This window comes from Cutaneotrichosporon oleaginosum, assembly GCF_008065305.1.
Source record: "Cutaneotrichosporon oleaginosum strain ATCC 20508 chromosome Unknown ATCC20508_contig03, whole genome shotgun sequence".
Lineage (NCBI taxonomy): Eukaryota > Fungi > Basidiomycota > Tremellomycetes > Trichosporonales > Trichosporonaceae > Cutaneotrichosporon > Cutaneotrichosporon oleaginosum.
In genome coordinates this window covers 1,938,214-1,954,047 of record NW_027072172.1, presented here as the reverse complement: position 1 = coordinate 1,954,047, position 15,834 = coordinate 1,938,214, and the positions used below count along the sequence as shown (strand labels likewise).

Here is a 15,834-nt window from a genome sequence, read left to right as displayed (position 1 = left end):
CCGCAGTACAGTCTATACAGTGCATTGCTCTACAATCCTACGAACGCCGAAGGGGATCACTTGGGGCGCTGGTCCTCGGGCGTGTCGGGCTGGTGCATATAGTCGGCCGCCACGAACTCGGGGATGACAGACACATGCTCAAACACGCTCTTGATGGTCGGGAACTTGGTCATAATATCGGGGCAGTACCTGGTGTGAGCTCTGCCATCCGGTGGCTCACCTGAGAACGGTGTACATCTGCGGCACGAACGCGACGTCGGCAAGCGTAAGCCCGTCGCCATAACAGTACTTGCCGCGTGACGTGGTCACAAGGATCGCCTCGAGCGCCGTGAGGTACTCCATGCAGCACTGCTGCGTCCACGGCTCGACGTGTCCGCCGGCGGCTTTGACGCGGTTCAGCGTGCGCATGCTGAGCATGGGGAAGAGGTCGCCGCAGAGCAGGGCGACGATCGAGCGGATGTGTGCGCGCGCGCGCGCCCCCGCCGCGCCCCCGTCGCGCGGGAGGAGCGGGCGCGCGGCGCCGTACACGTCGTCGAGATACTCCATGATCGCGGGGGACTGGGCCAGCGTCCATTCGCCGCTGGCGTCGCGCACCACCAGCGTCGGCACGCTTTGGCCCGCGTTCACCGCCGTGTACGCCGCGCTCTTTTGCTCGCCCTGCAGCAGGTGGATGTAGACGGTGTCGTGCGCGATGCCGTGCAGGTTCATGACGGTGCGCACGCGCGCGCTCGCTGACGAACGGAAGTAGGAGTAGAGCGTGAGCTTGGCGTCGGACATGGGCGAGTTGTTAAGTGAGAGTGGGAGTGAGAGCTGGCTGGCTGAGAGCGAGCTGAGTTATCAAGCACTTGCATGCACGGACTCGGACTGGAGATGATGAATGTCATGTCCGAGATCGGATGGGTATGTGGGCATATCTTCCGGCAAAACCACCGGATCATCGCCTCGGTGGAACCAAGCGACATTCCGTACGTTCGTCTTCCGCATGACTTGAATCTGAATTCTGAATGGCGACCGCGCGGTCTTGCGGCTTAGAGGTCTGCCGGAGTCGATCGGAGTGAGCGACGCAATGGCCATGACGCCGCCGCCACCAAGTGGCGATGAGCCTTCACGCAGATCCGTGAGATCGCGTTGCCACTGCCCCTGGTAAACTCATACTCATTCATGTGCGACTGTCTCTCCGTCTCTGCCCTCAGCTGTGACCAAAACTGCTTGCATGATGCCACGAACCCATACAACACTGCTACGTGCACCTCGCTTTTTAAAGAGTCGACACCTTGTCGAGCCCCTGCCACGCCTTCCAGTAGTCCTGCTGGATCTTGCCGCTCTCCTTGATAGCCCACTTGGTAGTGACAATCTGGTACGCCGACTCGAACATGAACGCCATCGAGCCGTCACCGACCTTGTGGGGCTTGAGTTCGGCGTTGGTCGCCTTGGTGAACGTCTCAGCGTCCGGCCCGTGCGCAGTGTTCATGTTGTGCAGCGACGCGCCGCCGGGCATGAAGCCCTCGGCCTTGGCGTCGTACACGCCCTGGATGTTGCCCATGAACTCGGACATGACGTTGCGGTGGAACCAGGGCGGGCGGAACGTGTTCTCGGCCACGAGCCAGCGAGGCGGGAAGATGACAAAGTCGCACACCGCCGTGCCGGGCTGGTCGCCGGTGGGCGCGGTAAGGACGGTGAAGATGGACGGGTCGGGGTGGTCGTACGAGATGGTGCCGATCGTGTTGAACTTGCGCAGGTCGTAGCGGTAGGGCACGTAGTTGCCCGAGTACGAGACAACGTCGTACGGCGAGTGGTCCTGCTTGTACTGGAAGAGCTTGCCGACAAACTTGTTGACGACAGTGTACTCCTCCTTCTTGTCCTCAAAGGCGGCGACGGGCGACTCAAAGTCCTTGGCGTTGGCGAGACCGTTCGAGCCAATGGGGCCGAGCTCGGGGAGGTGGAAGTGGCCCTTGTAGAGCTCGCAGATGAAGCCCTGCGCGCACTCCTGGGGGTTGGGGTCGACGCGGTCAACGGTAAACTTGAGGCCGCGCTGAACGACCGCAATGTGGAGGGGCGAGACGGCCATCTTGCCGAACTCGGTGGTGATCAGAAGCTCGCCCTTGACGGGGACGATGAGATAGTCGCCGTCCGAGTTGTAGAACGCCTTGTTGCCCATGTTCTTGGAGAAGTTGTAGAAGTGGATAGCCAGGCCGTCCTTGAGCTGGGTGTCACCGGCACCGCCGAGGGTCACGATGCCGTCAACAAAGTCGACGTCCTCTGCGCCCTTGAAGGAGAGGGGATCCCAACGAAGTTGCTGGGGCGTGGGCTCAATGTCTGGCGAGAAGGGGTGGAAGCTGGAGAGCATCTTCTTGTTACCCTCGTAGTCCGAGAACGGCTGGTGCTGAACCGAAGGGCGGAGCTGCCGTCAGTCGGGGATCCTTCTCGCGGCCCTCTAAGGCTGGCTGAACAACTCACGCGGTACACCCATGAGCGCTGGTTCAGGTGACGGGGCGCGGTGAACGCGGTGCCGGAGATGCACTCGGTGTAGAGGCCGTGAGGGGGCTTCTGGGGGTTGTTGCCGAGCTTGGGCAGGGCATCGGGAATGGCCTGGGACTCGAAGTGGTTGCCGAAGCCGTCTTGGAGTGTGAGCGGATGTGCAGGCTGAGGAGAGCACTGCGTGCGCTACTCACTCTGGTACTTGAGGTCGTCGACGTTGATCTTCTGAGACGCGGTCATGGTGAATGGAGCAGTGGGTGATGAGAAGTAGAGCAGCAGCAGAGACGCGCGCCGAGTACTTATGAGGTGTCATGATTCCGGGCAGCGACGACGTCCAAGGCATTCGAGGCAGCCCACCGCGCTCGACGTTGAGCCGAGAGGCTGCACAGAATGCAGGTGGTGTACCCGAGAGGTGGGCCCAGCCTTGGTTTCTCCGATCCTCTTGATCAATGGTTTAACCGGCATATCCGAGCCATCCACCCACCAAAAATCAAGAAATCAGTCTCCACTCTTCGCTTTTTTACTCCTCGCTTTCACGCTTTGTTCGCGTGTCTACAGCCTACTACCTGACTGCTGACTGGAATCTGCCCCACCTCGGGTGCACGCGTTATGTGATGTTTTCACGGGTAGATCTTGCTGCTCTCTCATCGACTTCTCTCGGCCGACTCTTTGCGCTGCTGCAACGAACACTCAGCTTCAGCAGTCTCGGAGCTTCTCACATCGATATGATGCGCCCTAGCTACCCCGACGTATGCCGGATAGCGCAAGCCTCAACTACAGTAATACTGTAGTCGTCGCGTCAGCACCTCGGACACCGAAGCATCATCTCGTCAGCGCTTGGTTGGGGGCCGTACTCAGAGCCCTTTCCAGACTCGCCCACTCCGTCAACTTGCGCTGCTCGGAGCATATCCCATCATCAGATAAGATTTCCGTCTTGCCACCGTCATGTGGCAGGCAGCTATCCCCTCCTCCGCCGCTTTGCCATACATCACACGAGAAAGGTGATGTAAGGTGACGGCTACCAGCGCTCCGCATTCCGCAGTGGTAGAGCTTATCTGCCGCACCGACGTTTGATCCCGTTTGAGATCCAAGTAGTCAGCAGCTGCGCTGCGGCCACCGAGCTTCGGGCTCCATTGCGATGAGAACGTTTCAACGTAGTCGAGTACGCGATTCCCACGCGACTCAAGAGTCCTCGGGCGATCTCTGGCGCGGCCGAGCGGAATGGGCTGGGGGCCCTCGGCAAAACGACACCGGATGGGAGGGAGGCACGTGTTTGCCACGAGCAAAAGTGTGGAAGCTGATGTGAGCGAACTATGCTTTGCGTGTGGCACAGTTTGCGTGCTAGGTGATGTGGTGAAATGCTTCAGAACCCCACCCCCTCCTTGGATTTGTGCCGTATACGGGTTGTTTGGGTGTTCTCCGCCAACCGAGTGCAAGCTCGTATTTGTCGTCCGCCAGTGGCCTTTAGATTTAGGCCCCCACCCCACGCCCGTGTCCCGCAGATAGCTCAGCTGTCGTCCAAAAGGGCCTATATTACTCTGCTTTTCTGCGTGTCAGTGAGTACTTAAAATGGTGGCAAGCTCATAGCCTATGGCCTGCTGGTCAGTGGACGCGGATATCCGGACCACCATGTTTCTCCATGCGTCCTGCATTTCCGCAAACCCTGTGAGCTCCATCGCCGCGTACTGGGACAATGGTGAGCGCTCCGGCCAGGGATGGGGCGCTGACCAGTCTTCGACACACGATACGATACGTGCAGGCCAGATCCCACCGCACAGACAGTGTCTTACACTCCGCGTGGGGCTCATCCCAGCACGACCCCGCCTCCCTCCGTGGAGCTTCTCCACGGCGAGGCCGGCCCCGCATACTGCAGTGAAACAAGCCTGGTTGACTGTAGCCACAGCGCTGACGACGCGCGCGACGTGTGGATTCAGGCTCTTCGTGCACGATGGACTTCAAGCCCCGGAGTCAGACATCCGGCTCCCGGGCCGGCGGCATCTCGTTTCTCCCGGCCGCGTGTACCGGTTCACCCGTGCACATGGCGGGGCACATGTCCATTCCCCTGATTAATTAGCCTCCCCTCATCCACGCTCAGCAAGTCCGTCCGCCGCTCTCACTGCGCCGAGGCGGGGCAGCGGCGGCGGGGCAGTGGGAGCCCTCGTCTCCGCGTCCACTCCTGACGGTTGGGAGTGCGGGGGCGGGGGCGGGGGCGGCAAAAGGAAAATCGGCGACGAACGAGACGAGCGAGCCTCTTTTCCATCTCGCGATGTATAAGAGGAGGACTGGCTCTGTGTCACCCGCTATTCACCGCCTACACCATGAGACACGGACTGATGAACCTCCTCGTCGGGTTCCCGACGTTCCTCGCGTTCGGGTGAGTCGTGGCTCGAGCGACAGGCGCTGATTCCAGGTACTCGCTCACGTTCTTCGGCGGCATCATGTCCTACCCCAGCTTCTATAGGGAATACAACATGCTGGACACGGCGACGACGAAGGGTGCGCTCAAGCGCAACAACTCGCTGCTGCAGGGCGTGGCGAATGGCATGACGAATCTCGGTGGCGCGTGTGCCTGCCTCATCGTGCTGTACTACGGCAACCGTCTCGGCCGGCGCAAGATGAGCTTCATCGGCGGCGTCATCGCCATCGTCGGCACGGTAATCTTCTGCACCTCGTACTCGTTCGCGCAGATCCTCGTGTCGCGCTTCATCCAGGGTATTGGGATCGGTATCGGCATCGCCACGGTGCCCGTGTGGCAGTCCGAGCTTGCGACGACCAAGAACCGTTCCGCGCACGTCATCGTCGACGGCATCATGGTGTCGGCGGGCTTCATGATCGCGTCGTGGATTACCTACGGCTTTTCAAAGGCAAGCACCCTCGACTCGTGGCAGTGGCGCGTGCCCGGCACGCTCATTGGTATTTTCGCCCTGCCTATTGCAGGCGCCTCGTTCATGTTCCCCGAGTCGCCGCGGTGGCTCGTCATGCAGGGGCGAGCGGATGAGGCGCGTGAGATCTTCGCGGACATGTTCAAGGACTCGGAGGACCCCGACATTGTCGAGAACACCCTCAACGCCGCCGTCCGCGTCAACGAGACCGTCACGCACACCAGCTGGACCGGCCTCTTCCGCATGGGCAAAGACAAGATGCTCTGGCGCCTCTTCCTCGCCGTCACCGTGCAGTGGTTCACGCAGATGAACGGCGCTGGCATCATCACGGCGTACGCGAACCAGCTGTTCGGCACGATCGGGCTTGAGCCCGACACGGCCAAGATCGTCGCCTCGGTATCGCTCACGTACAAGTTCCTCACATGCTTCATCGCCTTCTTCGTCATCGAGCGCGTGGGCCGCCGCGCCCTCTTCATAACTTCGGGCATCGGCATGGCCATCTCCATGTTCGTGCTCGCCATCTGCGGGTCCCAGACCACCGACACCAAACTCGCTCCGGCGTACGTCGCCATCGTTTTCGTATTTGTCTTCCTGCTCTTCCTCCCGCTCGCGTTCCTCGGCGTCAACTTCCTCTACTGCCAGGAAATAATCAGCACCCCCTACCGCGCCCCGGCGGGCGGCATCTCGTCTGCCACACTCTGGCTCTCCCAGTTCGTCCTGGCCCTCACCACGCCCCTCTCCCTCGAAGTCCTCAAGTGGAAGACGTACCTCGTATGGGGCTGCGCCAGTGCCGTCATTCCGCCCGTAGTGTACCTCTACTACCCCGAGACGACCAACCTGTCGATGGAAGAGCTGGAGGGTATTTGGTTCGCGCCCGGCTTCCGCGGCCCTGTCAAGGAGGCGGCGCATTTGCGCGCCCTCAAGGCGCAGGGCGTCACGGAGAAGTCGGTTCTTGCCGGTGAGGCTCATGTCGAGGACAAGACGCACGGCACCACCATGGTCGAGAAAGTCTGAGTGCATCGTACCAGGTTGGACAGGTAGACCACCTAGATCAGTAGATTCATTACCGGCACAGCATTTACTAGGCATAAACTCATTTGTAAGCATTGATGCAGACCATCACAACTCCAAGCTTGAGAGCTGCGTCGCGTCGCCCTGTCAATGTAGAGGATAGCAGGTGAGCGCGTGGTATCCACTCGCACAACAGAGCTCCGCTTCGAGGTGGAACGCCTGATCCATCGCAGATGTCCTAGGGTTGCCTGCCTCTATACGAGCCGCGCAGCACGAGACGGTCGTCGGCGCACCCAACACCCTGCCGCGTATCCTCGCCCCGCTCAATAATCGTACTCGCCCTGCCCATTCTCCATCTGTTTGTCGCCCGTATGTGCGCCATTCCCCGTCGCGCCGCCGCCGCCACTAGGCGCCTCGTCGGCGAACCACGCGTCCTCAGCGTCCTGCCGCGCAATCGGATCGTCGACCGGCGTATAGTCGACCTCGTCATAATCGAGCGTCTGCATCAGCCCGCCCGCTCCGGACTCACATCCAAGCCGTCGAGGAAGAGCTCGAGCAGCGCGCGCTCGAAGCGGCGCGCCACAGCCTCCTGGTCCTCCCCGCTCGCCTCCTCCCCTCCCCCTCCCCCTCCCTCGTCGTCGTCGGAGTCAAACTCCTCCCCGACCTCATCGAGCCGCCTTTCGCGGGCGCGGTTGCGCCGCGCCTCCTCCCACTCCCCGATCTCGACTTCTTCCGCGAGCAGCGCGCCGAGACGGCCCACAAACCGCTCGTGGCCCGGCATGAAGCCTTCGCGCGCCCATTCCGCCGCTTCTGCTTGCGCGGCCGTCGGCGCCGCGTGCGGATCCCCGCCCATCCGTTCCCAGAGGAGCGGCCAGCGCCGCCGCCCCTCCGCAGCGGAGAGCGCGGGCGGGCGCGCACACGCCCAGATGTGCCGCCGGTGCTTGATTGCCGCCGTCGTGCGTTGGCGCGGCGTGAGCGGCGCGCCGAGGGCGCGCGCGAGGTGCTCGGGGAGAGAGGGGAGGTGGGAGGAGAGGAGCGAGAGGCGGGTGGCGGTGAGTGGGAGCGGGCCCGTGTAGGTTTCTACCTCGGCGCGCAGGTCCGGCGGGAGCGCGAGGGAGACGGGGTGCGCGGAGGCGTCCATGGCTGAGCAGGTGGAGGATGGTGAGGATGAGATGTCGACTGGTCAGACGGAACACTCGAGGTGGAGGTGGAGGTTGGTGGAGGTCGTACTGTGACTGAGGTTTAGGTGGCAGTTGAGCGTCGATCATTTCCTGTCGCTGAACGGTGCTGCAGGATAGAGTGCTCGCCAGATCATTCGCACCAGGCCGTCACGGCAAGTACATCTCCACTAGTATGTAGGGTTTGTCCGGCTCCCAGTCCAGCTCCCCCAACATTGACGACCCCCCGCCTGCCCTCGCCTTAAGATCACCGGCATACCCCTCCCCACTACGACCGCTTCTTGAGCATAAACGTGCCTTCGTACCCGACATAATCCTCGGGCGTGAGGGTATCGCGCCAGCGCCCGACCATTGCCCCGTCGCCCAACACATACCCGCGGTAAAGCCATTTACCGCGCTGGAACGGCGCATACTCTTTGACCATGTACAGCAGGCCGTCCCAGACGCGCACATGGCCGGAGATGACGAAGCGGCCCCACGCGCTGTGTCCGACGCCCGTGACCAGCAGGCCGAGGTTGTCGCCGGGCTCGGCGCGCGCGAGCGCGGCCTCGACCTCGTGGGCCGGGATGCTCTCGTACCCCGGCAGCGCGGCGAGCTGGCGGCCGAGCGCGTCGTCGATCGTCGCGTCTTCCGGCGAGCGGCCGGGCGCCCGCGCGGCTATCGCGTTCGGGTTGAACGGGCGCATGTCGGCCGGAAAGCCCGCGTTCACCATCGGCCCGCGGAGGGGCAGGCCGGGGCCGTCGGCCGGCGTGCCCGGCTTCGGGCGGACGAAAGTCTCGCGCAGCTTCCAGACCTGCGCTTGCTCGCCGTACGGGCCCGAGTAAATCGCCGCCGCGTGCCCCGCCATCATGTCTTGGAACGCGTCGAACTCGAGGAACGTGAATGTGCCCTCCCACGAGCCGGTGAAGACGCCGCGCCACGCCCACAGCGCGCGGCCCGGCGAGCGCGCGCCGTTCGTACACACCAGCAGGCGCTCAAAGTCCGCGTCGTGCCGCGCGCTCGAGAGTGCGGGGCGCGGGAGCGCGCGCATCGATTGCAGCTCCATGTCCATCACCTCGGGGCCGAGGCCGGGGATACTGGCCGGCGTGTCTGCCCCCGGCGCCGTGAAGAAGCGCAGCTGCGCGGCGTGCGCGAGGATCGGCGGCGCGATGCTCAGCGTCCGCCCATACGCTGGGACGGTGCAGGCGCGGTCCTGCGGCGTGTGCACCGACGAGTAAGGCCCAAGCGGGGGCGGGACGCGGTGCTGGTTGTTCCGCTGCGGCACGGGGACGCGGGGCTGTGTCCACGGCGCATAGAAGAGGTCGTACTGCTGCGCGGCGAAGACGTAGGGTCGCAGCGCGCGGATTTGGCGCGGCGTGCTCGAGTTGTAGTCGTCCAAGAGCCATGAGATCCACATGGCTAGCGCGTCGACAGGTCTCTGGGGCGGGTATGCGAAGTCGGGCGGCGACTGGAGCACGCGGTCATGGTAATCTCGCACGAGGGACACGACGTCGACGCCGGGCTGCGTGAGTGGCGGAACAAGGTGGCGGAGGTTCTTGCCGTCTGCCGTTGGATGATATCCAAGTCAACAAACTCACCATTCTCAATCAGCATGAGATACACGACCCACAGCTCCTCGACCCGCAAGTCGCCGCCCTCCGCTGCGACCCGCGCCAGCCGTTCCAGCGCCAGCGTCCGTGTCCTGAGCTCAGCGACAAAGTCGGCCGGCCGCAGCGGCTCGGGTGTGAGTTGGCGCGCGCTGGAACTGGGGTCACGTGGTCGGTTTGGGTATGGGCTGTCGCTTGGTCCTAGCGATGTAAAGCGGCGCTGGGCGGCGGCGGTGTCGTAGTGCGCACGGAAGACGGAGGCATAGAGATTGGGGTTCAAGCCTGGCGCTGCGGCGGCGTACAGTGAGCGGCAGGTGCAGAGGAGATCCACGGGGGGCCGGCAGGCGGAGAGGATGAGGTGGTGTGCGATCTGGGAGAGGATCTCGGGCGGGAGGGTGTCGAGCATGGTGGCGACGGTGTGGACGGCTGCAGTGTGCGACCCGATGAGGGCGTGTTTGTCGAGCAAGACACTCGTTGAGATGAGAGTGGGACGGAGACGGAAGACAAGAAGACAAGAAGAGCGATGAGAGGATGGTTCGTGTGGGTGCGAGCGAGCGAGGGGGCTAAATCACCGGTGGGCCGGAACAAAGGCCCGTGCCTGGCCCTGTCGGCTATCACCGCTCCAGGCGGACAAGACGCCTCGATATGCGTGCGATGCGTATGCATAGGGGTACGCCGTGATGTATCTATCTTCTGACACTATCATCTCCTACTCGGCACGAACGGCGCGGGCGGAGTCCACTGCCCCCGCGCAAACTTGTGCCGCCGCGCAGTCTGCAGCGGAGGGAACGCGCTGCTCCCGTTACCGCCCGGTGGTGCTGGGCTGGACGTCGGGCCCGGCGTGGGGGTCTCCGCGCGCGCCGCATCGGCTTCGCTGCGCGGCTTGAAGCCCGTCTTGTGGCCCTCGGCAAAGATGTCCTCCATTACGTCTTCGAAGCGCCCCTCGTCCTCAAACTCCCGGTAGCGCTTGTACAGGAGGTACGCGTGGCGCGCGTCCTCTATCGAGTCGTGCTCCTTGCTCTGGATCTCCTTCTTCAACAGGAACCAGGTCAGGAAGCGCAAGCTGAGCTTGCGGCTGCGCCCAGGGATCGTGTACAGGTTGACAGTGTCCATGACTTGTTCTGGCGGAACAAAGATGTCTGGAGTCAGCGGTGTGATCATTTGCGCCTCTCACTGATCGTTCTGAAGTCCTTGCTCAACCCATGCCCGATGAAAATGCAGCCAAGGTCCACAAGTAACCGCAGCTTCTTGTACGCCACCTTGAGGGGCACGAGCGTGTGCTGGGAGTTGTTTGGGTCCAGATCGCCGGCCTTGATGCCGCTAAACTCGGTGAGATAGTCGGCGACCGCCTCCTTCGTGTAAATATAGTCGTCGATGAAGGGCACGGCCTCCTTCTCCCCAGGCCCGCGCAGGACAGACACTCGCGCGAGCGACATGTGGGAGGGGCGGAGGATCTTCTTCGTACCGTCGGAGCGGAACTCTAGCTCCTCTTGCTGCAGTGCGACGAACTCTGCGTCGATACTGATCAGCGTGCCTGGAGTGGGCAGTTCAGCAGGTGTCAACACTTCAGCCATTATGGCGTTGCTGTCGCGGTTGAAAGCCATATTCTGGTCCTTGAATAGAACCTCGTGGTCCAATTGCTTCGGCAGGCGCTCGTAGTCGAGCAGCGCCGAGCAGTCGCGCCGTTCAAGCATGATGATAGCGGGCACCTTCCAATCGGCGAAGGAGAAGACCTCTTCTTCCTTGACTGGTCGCACCAAGAAATCGTTGAACATGACCCATTGTTCGTCGGACACGCGCACAAACGAGAGAAGATGCGCCGGGTTCTCAGGTGCCGTCTGCACTTGCACGACCACCGACTTGACATCGTAGATGATCCCCGTGTCGCCGTTGTTCTCTGCAATGAGGCCTTTTGGTCCCCTCCGGAACGCCACAGACTGAGGAAGGAAGCGCTTGGGCTTGCCCCCTTCTGTGCGGTCGCGCCATACCTCCTGTTGTTCTGGCGAGCTCGCCATCGCGTTGACGCTTAACACGGGGGGAAGCGCTCGCTCTGGCGTGCCGGCCAGGTCACGCTTCGAGTCGAGGGGTGCAAACTGCTTGCAGTTCGGACATGCCGCCTTCGTGCTGCTCGTTCGCACAATCGCAGCACGCAACACGTCAGCGAACGGCCCCGCGTCCGCCGGTTTGCGCGGATATGCGAGGTCGACGGTCTGCAGCAAGCTCTCGCGCGTCGCGACATGGTTGCACGCCAGACACGTGTTGGTCGTCTTGACGGCGATGCCGAGGACCTGGTTGATCGCGGATGGGGCGGAAGCGAGGGAAAGGTTGGCAATGTCAGAGGTGCGTAGATTAAAGCTCTTGCCGTTGACGATGCTCTCGGTCGTAAAGGTCGACAGGAGCCAGCGGTTAAAGTTCTGGATTAGGGTGTATTGTGCGAGCTTGTCGTTCGACTCCATCAGGCCCAATGCCGATGTCTGCGGTGTGGCGCTGAAGGCGCGCGAGAAGTTGGACGCCTGACAATTAGTGCCCTTCGCGTCCTCGAGCATGCGGAAGAGAAAGCCCGCCTCGCACAGCAAACACGCCTCCTTCTGGCAGTCGACACAGATGTGGGCCTTGGCAACGGCACGGATCGGGAGCGTGTAATGCAGCGCCTGCAACAGCGCGTTGGTGTACGAGTTTGATATGTCCGTCTCGAGGCCCGAGTACGCCGTGCGGTTGTAGAAGCCAAAGTCAAAGTCCTCCACGCCAAAGCGCGAGTACTTGATCGCGACTTTGCGATAGTACTTGGGCACCTGGCCGGCGGGTGTTTCTTCCTCGATCTCCTGCGTCGACGGCTTTCTGCGCACACGGTCCTTCTCGGAGCGGAAGCGCGGCTCGCTCTCGCGCCGGTTGCCTATTGCGCCGCGCGGCAGACACTGCTTGCCTGCACCCGCGCGCGCCGTCACGACATTACGCCGCCCCTTGAACTCTTTGGGCAGCTGCCCGTACCCGACAAAGTCCTGGTACTGGAGGGTGGCGAGGATAGATTGAGGGATTTGTTCTGGTGGGTTGAAGAACGGGGAGTAGACAGTAGCGTAGTCGGCGGGGGAGAAGTTAGAGAGCAGTGGGTCCTCGTAGTGCGGCACGCCGATGACATTGAGCGGCGTGCCCTCGTCCCAAGCGATTGGGGGTGGGGGCTCGACGGGGTCTGGCCACTCTGGCTTTATCCCCTCGTACCCGTTGAAAGGGGGAAGGTCGAGGTTGCCATTAGCATCAACCACGGCCCCATCGCCCGTGTCGTGCTGCGTCCACAGGTGTAGCTGCCCCTCGCCGTCGCCAAACACGAGATAATCGCCGCGCGGGGACAGCGCCATGCTCGTGATGTAGCTGCTCACGTCGAGCTGCTGGAACTCGTTCGAGCTTGCGCTCATATCCGCGACCTGGAGCATGCCAGACTGGCTGGCAATCACGACCTTGGACGAGTCGGAGGGGTGGAGGAGGACGAACGCCGGACCGGCACTGAAGCTGATCGGGGGGAGCGCACGCAGCGTTCGCGTGTCGTACAGCCGCACAAGCTGGTCCGGCAGCGGGTGGCCCTGCATATGCGTCCACCCCCACGTCGCGATAATGTGTCCCTGCGTGTCGGCGCCGCTCATCCCGCCCGTATGCGCTTGCACGGGCAAGACGTTCGCGGCGGGGCGGAAGCCTATCCGCGGGTCGAGCAACGACACCTGTCCCGATCCGGACGCGCACACGATATTTCGCTGCAGCGTGCCGAGGTGCACGACGGTACTCGGCGATTCGAACTGTATCAGCGCGTTCCGGCGTGCAGCGTACTCTTCGCACGATCTCGCCGCGCGCATTGTTGACAAGCACCATCTGCCCCGTGCCGCCCGCGAGCACTTCGTGCGAGTTGGTCGGCGCGGGCGTCATGGCGCGCAGCGAGCGCGTCACGTCGCTGGCGTCAGCGCGATCGCTCACATGCTCACGTTACGCTCCAGCGCGGCGCGCCGCCGCGCTTGCGCCCGCTGATGCCGCCCTCGGCGAGCGTCCACACCTCGCGGTCCGTGACGCGGATCTGGCGCACGCCCGCATGTATCCCCGGCATGGGGACGAAGTCGCGGCCCTTGGCCGCGCCGTGCGCGGGAAACTGGACGTTGCGCGTGAGCGTGAGCGGGCTCGCGAAGGCGCTGACCAGCCCGCCGGCGCTGCCCACCCACAGCATGTCGGCGAAGCCGTCGACCGCGAGCGCGGCCGGCACGGGCTTCGGGTCCGCGACTTGCGGCGGGAGGGGGAAGAGGGATAGCGGGTTGTAGGCCATGGCTAGCTCATTGCCTGGCGCGGAGGAAGAGACAAAGTGAGAGGTGGCACAACGCGACGCGTCGCATCGCATCTCGTTCCGATGTGGAGGAGCGGATCCCATCCTCGGGAATTAGCCAGCGTCATTAGCGGGAGCAGATGGGCTAATTGCTCTCGCCGATGACACGTCGAGATATCCGCAGAGCTCGCGACAGACGACAGACGTTGTTGTCACCGCACACTCACCATGGAACCATACGCATCTGTCAAGGTAAGTCTGTGTCCAGTGGCGGTAGCTGATAGCAGGCGGCATACAACGAACTGCCGGCCTTCAAGCCGCTCATTCCCATCTCGGCGCTCCCGACCATCGCTCTCGTGAGCCTCGTCGCGGCATTCGCCCTCGTGTTCTTCATGTCAACGTGAGTGGGCTCATGCAGGCCGACTGTGGCGCTGTGGCCCAAGCATCGTCGAGCTGACACCCAGCCTTTCGTCCCGCAAGTTCAACCCGACCGAGGTGCCTATCGCGCTCCTCGCTGCGGCGCTCACAGGCGCCGGCACCGTCGCGCTGTTCTGCACCGTCGGCGTCAACGTGTAATCGCTTGTATAAGGCCCTCTGGCCATAGACCAGCAGCTGGGCAAAACTAGCATGCAATGTACATATACGACTCTGGGCGGGGCGCCAGCCGATTTTACTGCAACTATGGTCGAGATGGCGATGGGCTACAGCTCCTTCTTCTCCTTGGCCTTGATCTCCTCGATCTTGGCCGACTGGTTCTTGGTAAGCCAGTCGCCGCCCTCGAACTCGTTCATGGCGCGCAGGCGCTCCGGGAGCGTCGGGTGCGAGTGGTGGTACTTGGAGAAGAGCTTGTCGCTGTGCGGCGACGACAGGTTCTCGACGTGCAGCTTGATGAGGGCGGCACCGAGGTCCTTGGCGTGTCCGAGGCGCACGGCGAACTCGTCTGCAAGTTAGCACATCCCACAACGGGTACTCACCAGCTTGGTACTCGTATTTGCGGGTCTTGGAGTTGATGAAGAACTTGACAAAGGTGTCGAGGGGTTCGAAGAGAAGCTGGTAGAGCATGAAACCGATCAAGATGGGCTGCGGACCACCGACGGGAGAGCCAACGGCGAGGCGCGGGTCAAAACCAAAAGATGCAAAGAGAGACTTGTTGTGGATGAACACGGCGAAGAGCCCAAGTGTCCACAGCAAGTTGCCCTGCGCGATGAGGAGAAGCCGCGTCGGATGCCAGAACTTCCAGTGGCCTAGCTCGTGCGCGAGCACCGCCTCGACCTCGGAGGGCGTGTTCTGGTCCAGCAGCGTGTCGTACAGCACGATCTGCTTCGACCACGGCAGGCCGTAGAAGTAGCTGCGGTCAGCTGAGGCCTCAACAAGACCTACGCGTTCGAGTGCGACGAGCGCTTGCTCCCGTCGATCACGTAGAGGTGCTTGAGGGGGAACTGGAGCTTGTTGGACAGCTTTTCGACGCGCTGGCGCACTTCGCCCTCGGGGACGGGGGTGAACTTGTTGAAGAGCGGCTGGACTGCGAGTTAGCTCGCTGACATTCTCGCCGGAGCTCACTGAAGATGGGGAAGATGATTTGGAGAATCAGCTGAACCGAGACACTGCTGTTAGCTAGCGTCATAACGAACTGCGCACAGGAAGAGCATGAGCCAAGGGACAAAGTTCTTGCCGGCCAACTCGATGACCTTGAGGAATCCAGCGAGGAACGGCAAGCCGAGCACGACGGCGAGGACAAACGTCTTGATCTGGTCGGTGACCCAGAGCTTCTTGGTCGTCTTGTTGAACCCGTGGCGCTCTTCGATGACAAACGTGTAGTAGTACATCCAGAACAGGTTGGGCACGGCGCTCACGATCGACGTCAACGTGATCCAGAAGAGCGAGTGGGTGATCTGGCATTAGCAGGAGGCTAGGGGACTGAGAAGACGTACGACGCGGCTCTGGTCAAGCCCTACCGCGTCCATAATGGACGCGGTCCAGTCCCATGCGCGCGTAAACAGGCGCGCCTTGATGAGCACAAAGCCGAGCACGAAGTTGAAGACGGTCTGGCGGACGTTGAACGTCAGCTTGTCCTTGCCGTATGCTTGCGCCTTGTCGTACGTCTCCTTCTTGAGATGGTGCTGCAGCTCTGGGGGCGGAAGAGGAATCGAGTAGCACGCCATCTGCCGGCTCCTGTGGGTCAGTTGTGGCCAGCAGATGCGACGTACGAGACATATAGCTCCCAAACGGTGGTAAGGGCACTAAGGCCGAGCACTAAGGTCTCATATGGGATGTCAGGATTGTCGCACAACGCTGCGAGACGGGTGGTAATGCTGTCGAGACCGGCGACGATGCTCGACATGGTGAAAGAGCGTGGGAGGGTGGTGAGTTGTGCGACGCGTCGAGAACAAAAGGCAACTTGC

At 62.4% G+C, this 15,834-nt stretch overlaps 8 protein-coding genes across 8 annotated transcripts; 2 read left to right on the top strand and 6 right to left on the bottom strand.

Annotated features, from left to right (window-relative positions):
- Nucleotides 1-56: 56 nt before the first annotated feature.
- COLE_03974 (uncharacterized protein) lies at nt 57-777 on the bottom strand (the record flags this gene model as incomplete). Its single annotated transcript, XM_018426603.2, has 2 exons — nt 57-189; nt 221-777. The coding sequence occupies 2 exons, from the start codon at nt 775-777 to the stop codon at nt 57-59; spliced, it is 690 nt and encodes a 229-aa protein (XP_018279603.1).
- Nucleotides 778-1,258: 481 nt separating this feature from the next.
- Nucleotides 1,259-2,718, bottom strand: COLE_03973 (uncharacterized protein; the record flags this gene model as incomplete). Its single annotated transcript, XM_018421315.2, has 3 exons — nt 1,259-2,401; nt 2,458-2,618; nt 2,673-2,718. 3 exons carry the CDS (start codon nt 2,716-2,718, stop codon nt 1,259-1,261), a joined length of 1,350 nt encoding a protein of 449 aa, XP_018279602.1.
- Nucleotides 2,719-4,796: 2,078 nt separating this feature from the next.
- Nucleotides 4,797-6,374, top strand: COLE_03972 (uncharacterized protein; the record flags this gene model as incomplete). The annotated part of the gene is made up of 2 exons (XM_018427337.2): nt 4,797-4,852; nt 4,889-6,374. 2 exons carry the CDS (start codon nt 4,797-4,799, stop codon nt 6,372-6,374), a joined length of 1,542 nt encoding a protein of 513 aa, XP_018279601.1.
- Nucleotides 6,375-6,694: 320 nt separating this feature from the next.
- Nucleotides 6,695-6,877, bottom strand: COLE_03971 (uncharacterized protein; the record flags this gene model as incomplete). The annotated part of the gene is made up of 1 exon (XM_018422902.2): nt 6,695-6,877. One exon carries the CDS (start codon nt 6,875-6,877, stop codon nt 6,695-6,697), a length of 183 nt encoding a protein of 60 aa, XP_018279600.1.
- A 940-nt stretch (nt 6,878-7,817) lies between these two features.
- COLE_03970 (uncharacterized protein) lies at nt 7,818-9,541 on the bottom strand (the record flags this gene model as incomplete). Its single annotated transcript, XM_018420795.2, has 2 exons — nt 7,818-9,091; nt 9,127-9,541. 2 exons carry the CDS (start codon nt 9,539-9,541, stop codon nt 7,818-7,820), a joined length of 1,689 nt encoding a protein of 562 aa, XP_018279599.1.
- A 296-nt stretch (nt 9,542-9,837) lies between these two features.
- On the bottom strand, nt 9,838-13,435 carry COLE_03969 (uncharacterized protein; the record flags this gene model as incomplete). The annotated part of the gene is made up of 4 exons (XM_018420794.2): nt 9,838-10,274; nt 10,310-12,920; nt 12,952-13,072; nt 13,104-13,435. The coding sequence occupies 4 exons, from the start codon at nt 13,433-13,435 to the stop codon at nt 9,838-9,840; spliced, it is 3,501 nt and encodes a 1,166-aa protein (XP_018279598.1).
- Nucleotides 13,436-13,660: 225 nt separating this feature from the next.
- Nucleotides 13,661-14,008, top strand: COLE_03968 (uncharacterized protein; the record flags this gene model as incomplete). The annotated part of the gene is made up of 3 exons (XM_018425320.1): nt 13,661-13,684; nt 13,720-13,832; nt 13,897-14,008. The coding sequence occupies 3 exons, from the start codon at nt 13,661-13,663 to the stop codon at nt 14,006-14,008; spliced, it is 249 nt and encodes an 82-aa protein (XP_018279597.1).
- Nucleotides 14,009-14,133: 125 nt separating this feature from the next.
- On the bottom strand, nt 14,134-15,773 carry COLE_03967 (uncharacterized protein; the record flags this gene model as incomplete). Its single annotated transcript, XM_018421314.2, has 7 exons — nt 14,134-14,372; nt 14,407-14,780; nt 14,813-14,954; nt 14,993-15,036; nt 15,071-15,324; nt 15,364-15,604; nt 15,640-15,773. 7 exons carry the CDS (start codon nt 15,771-15,773, stop codon nt 14,134-14,136), a joined length of 1,428 nt encoding a protein of 475 aa, XP_018279596.1.
- Between the last annotated feature and the right edge of the window lie 61 nt (nt 15,774-15,834).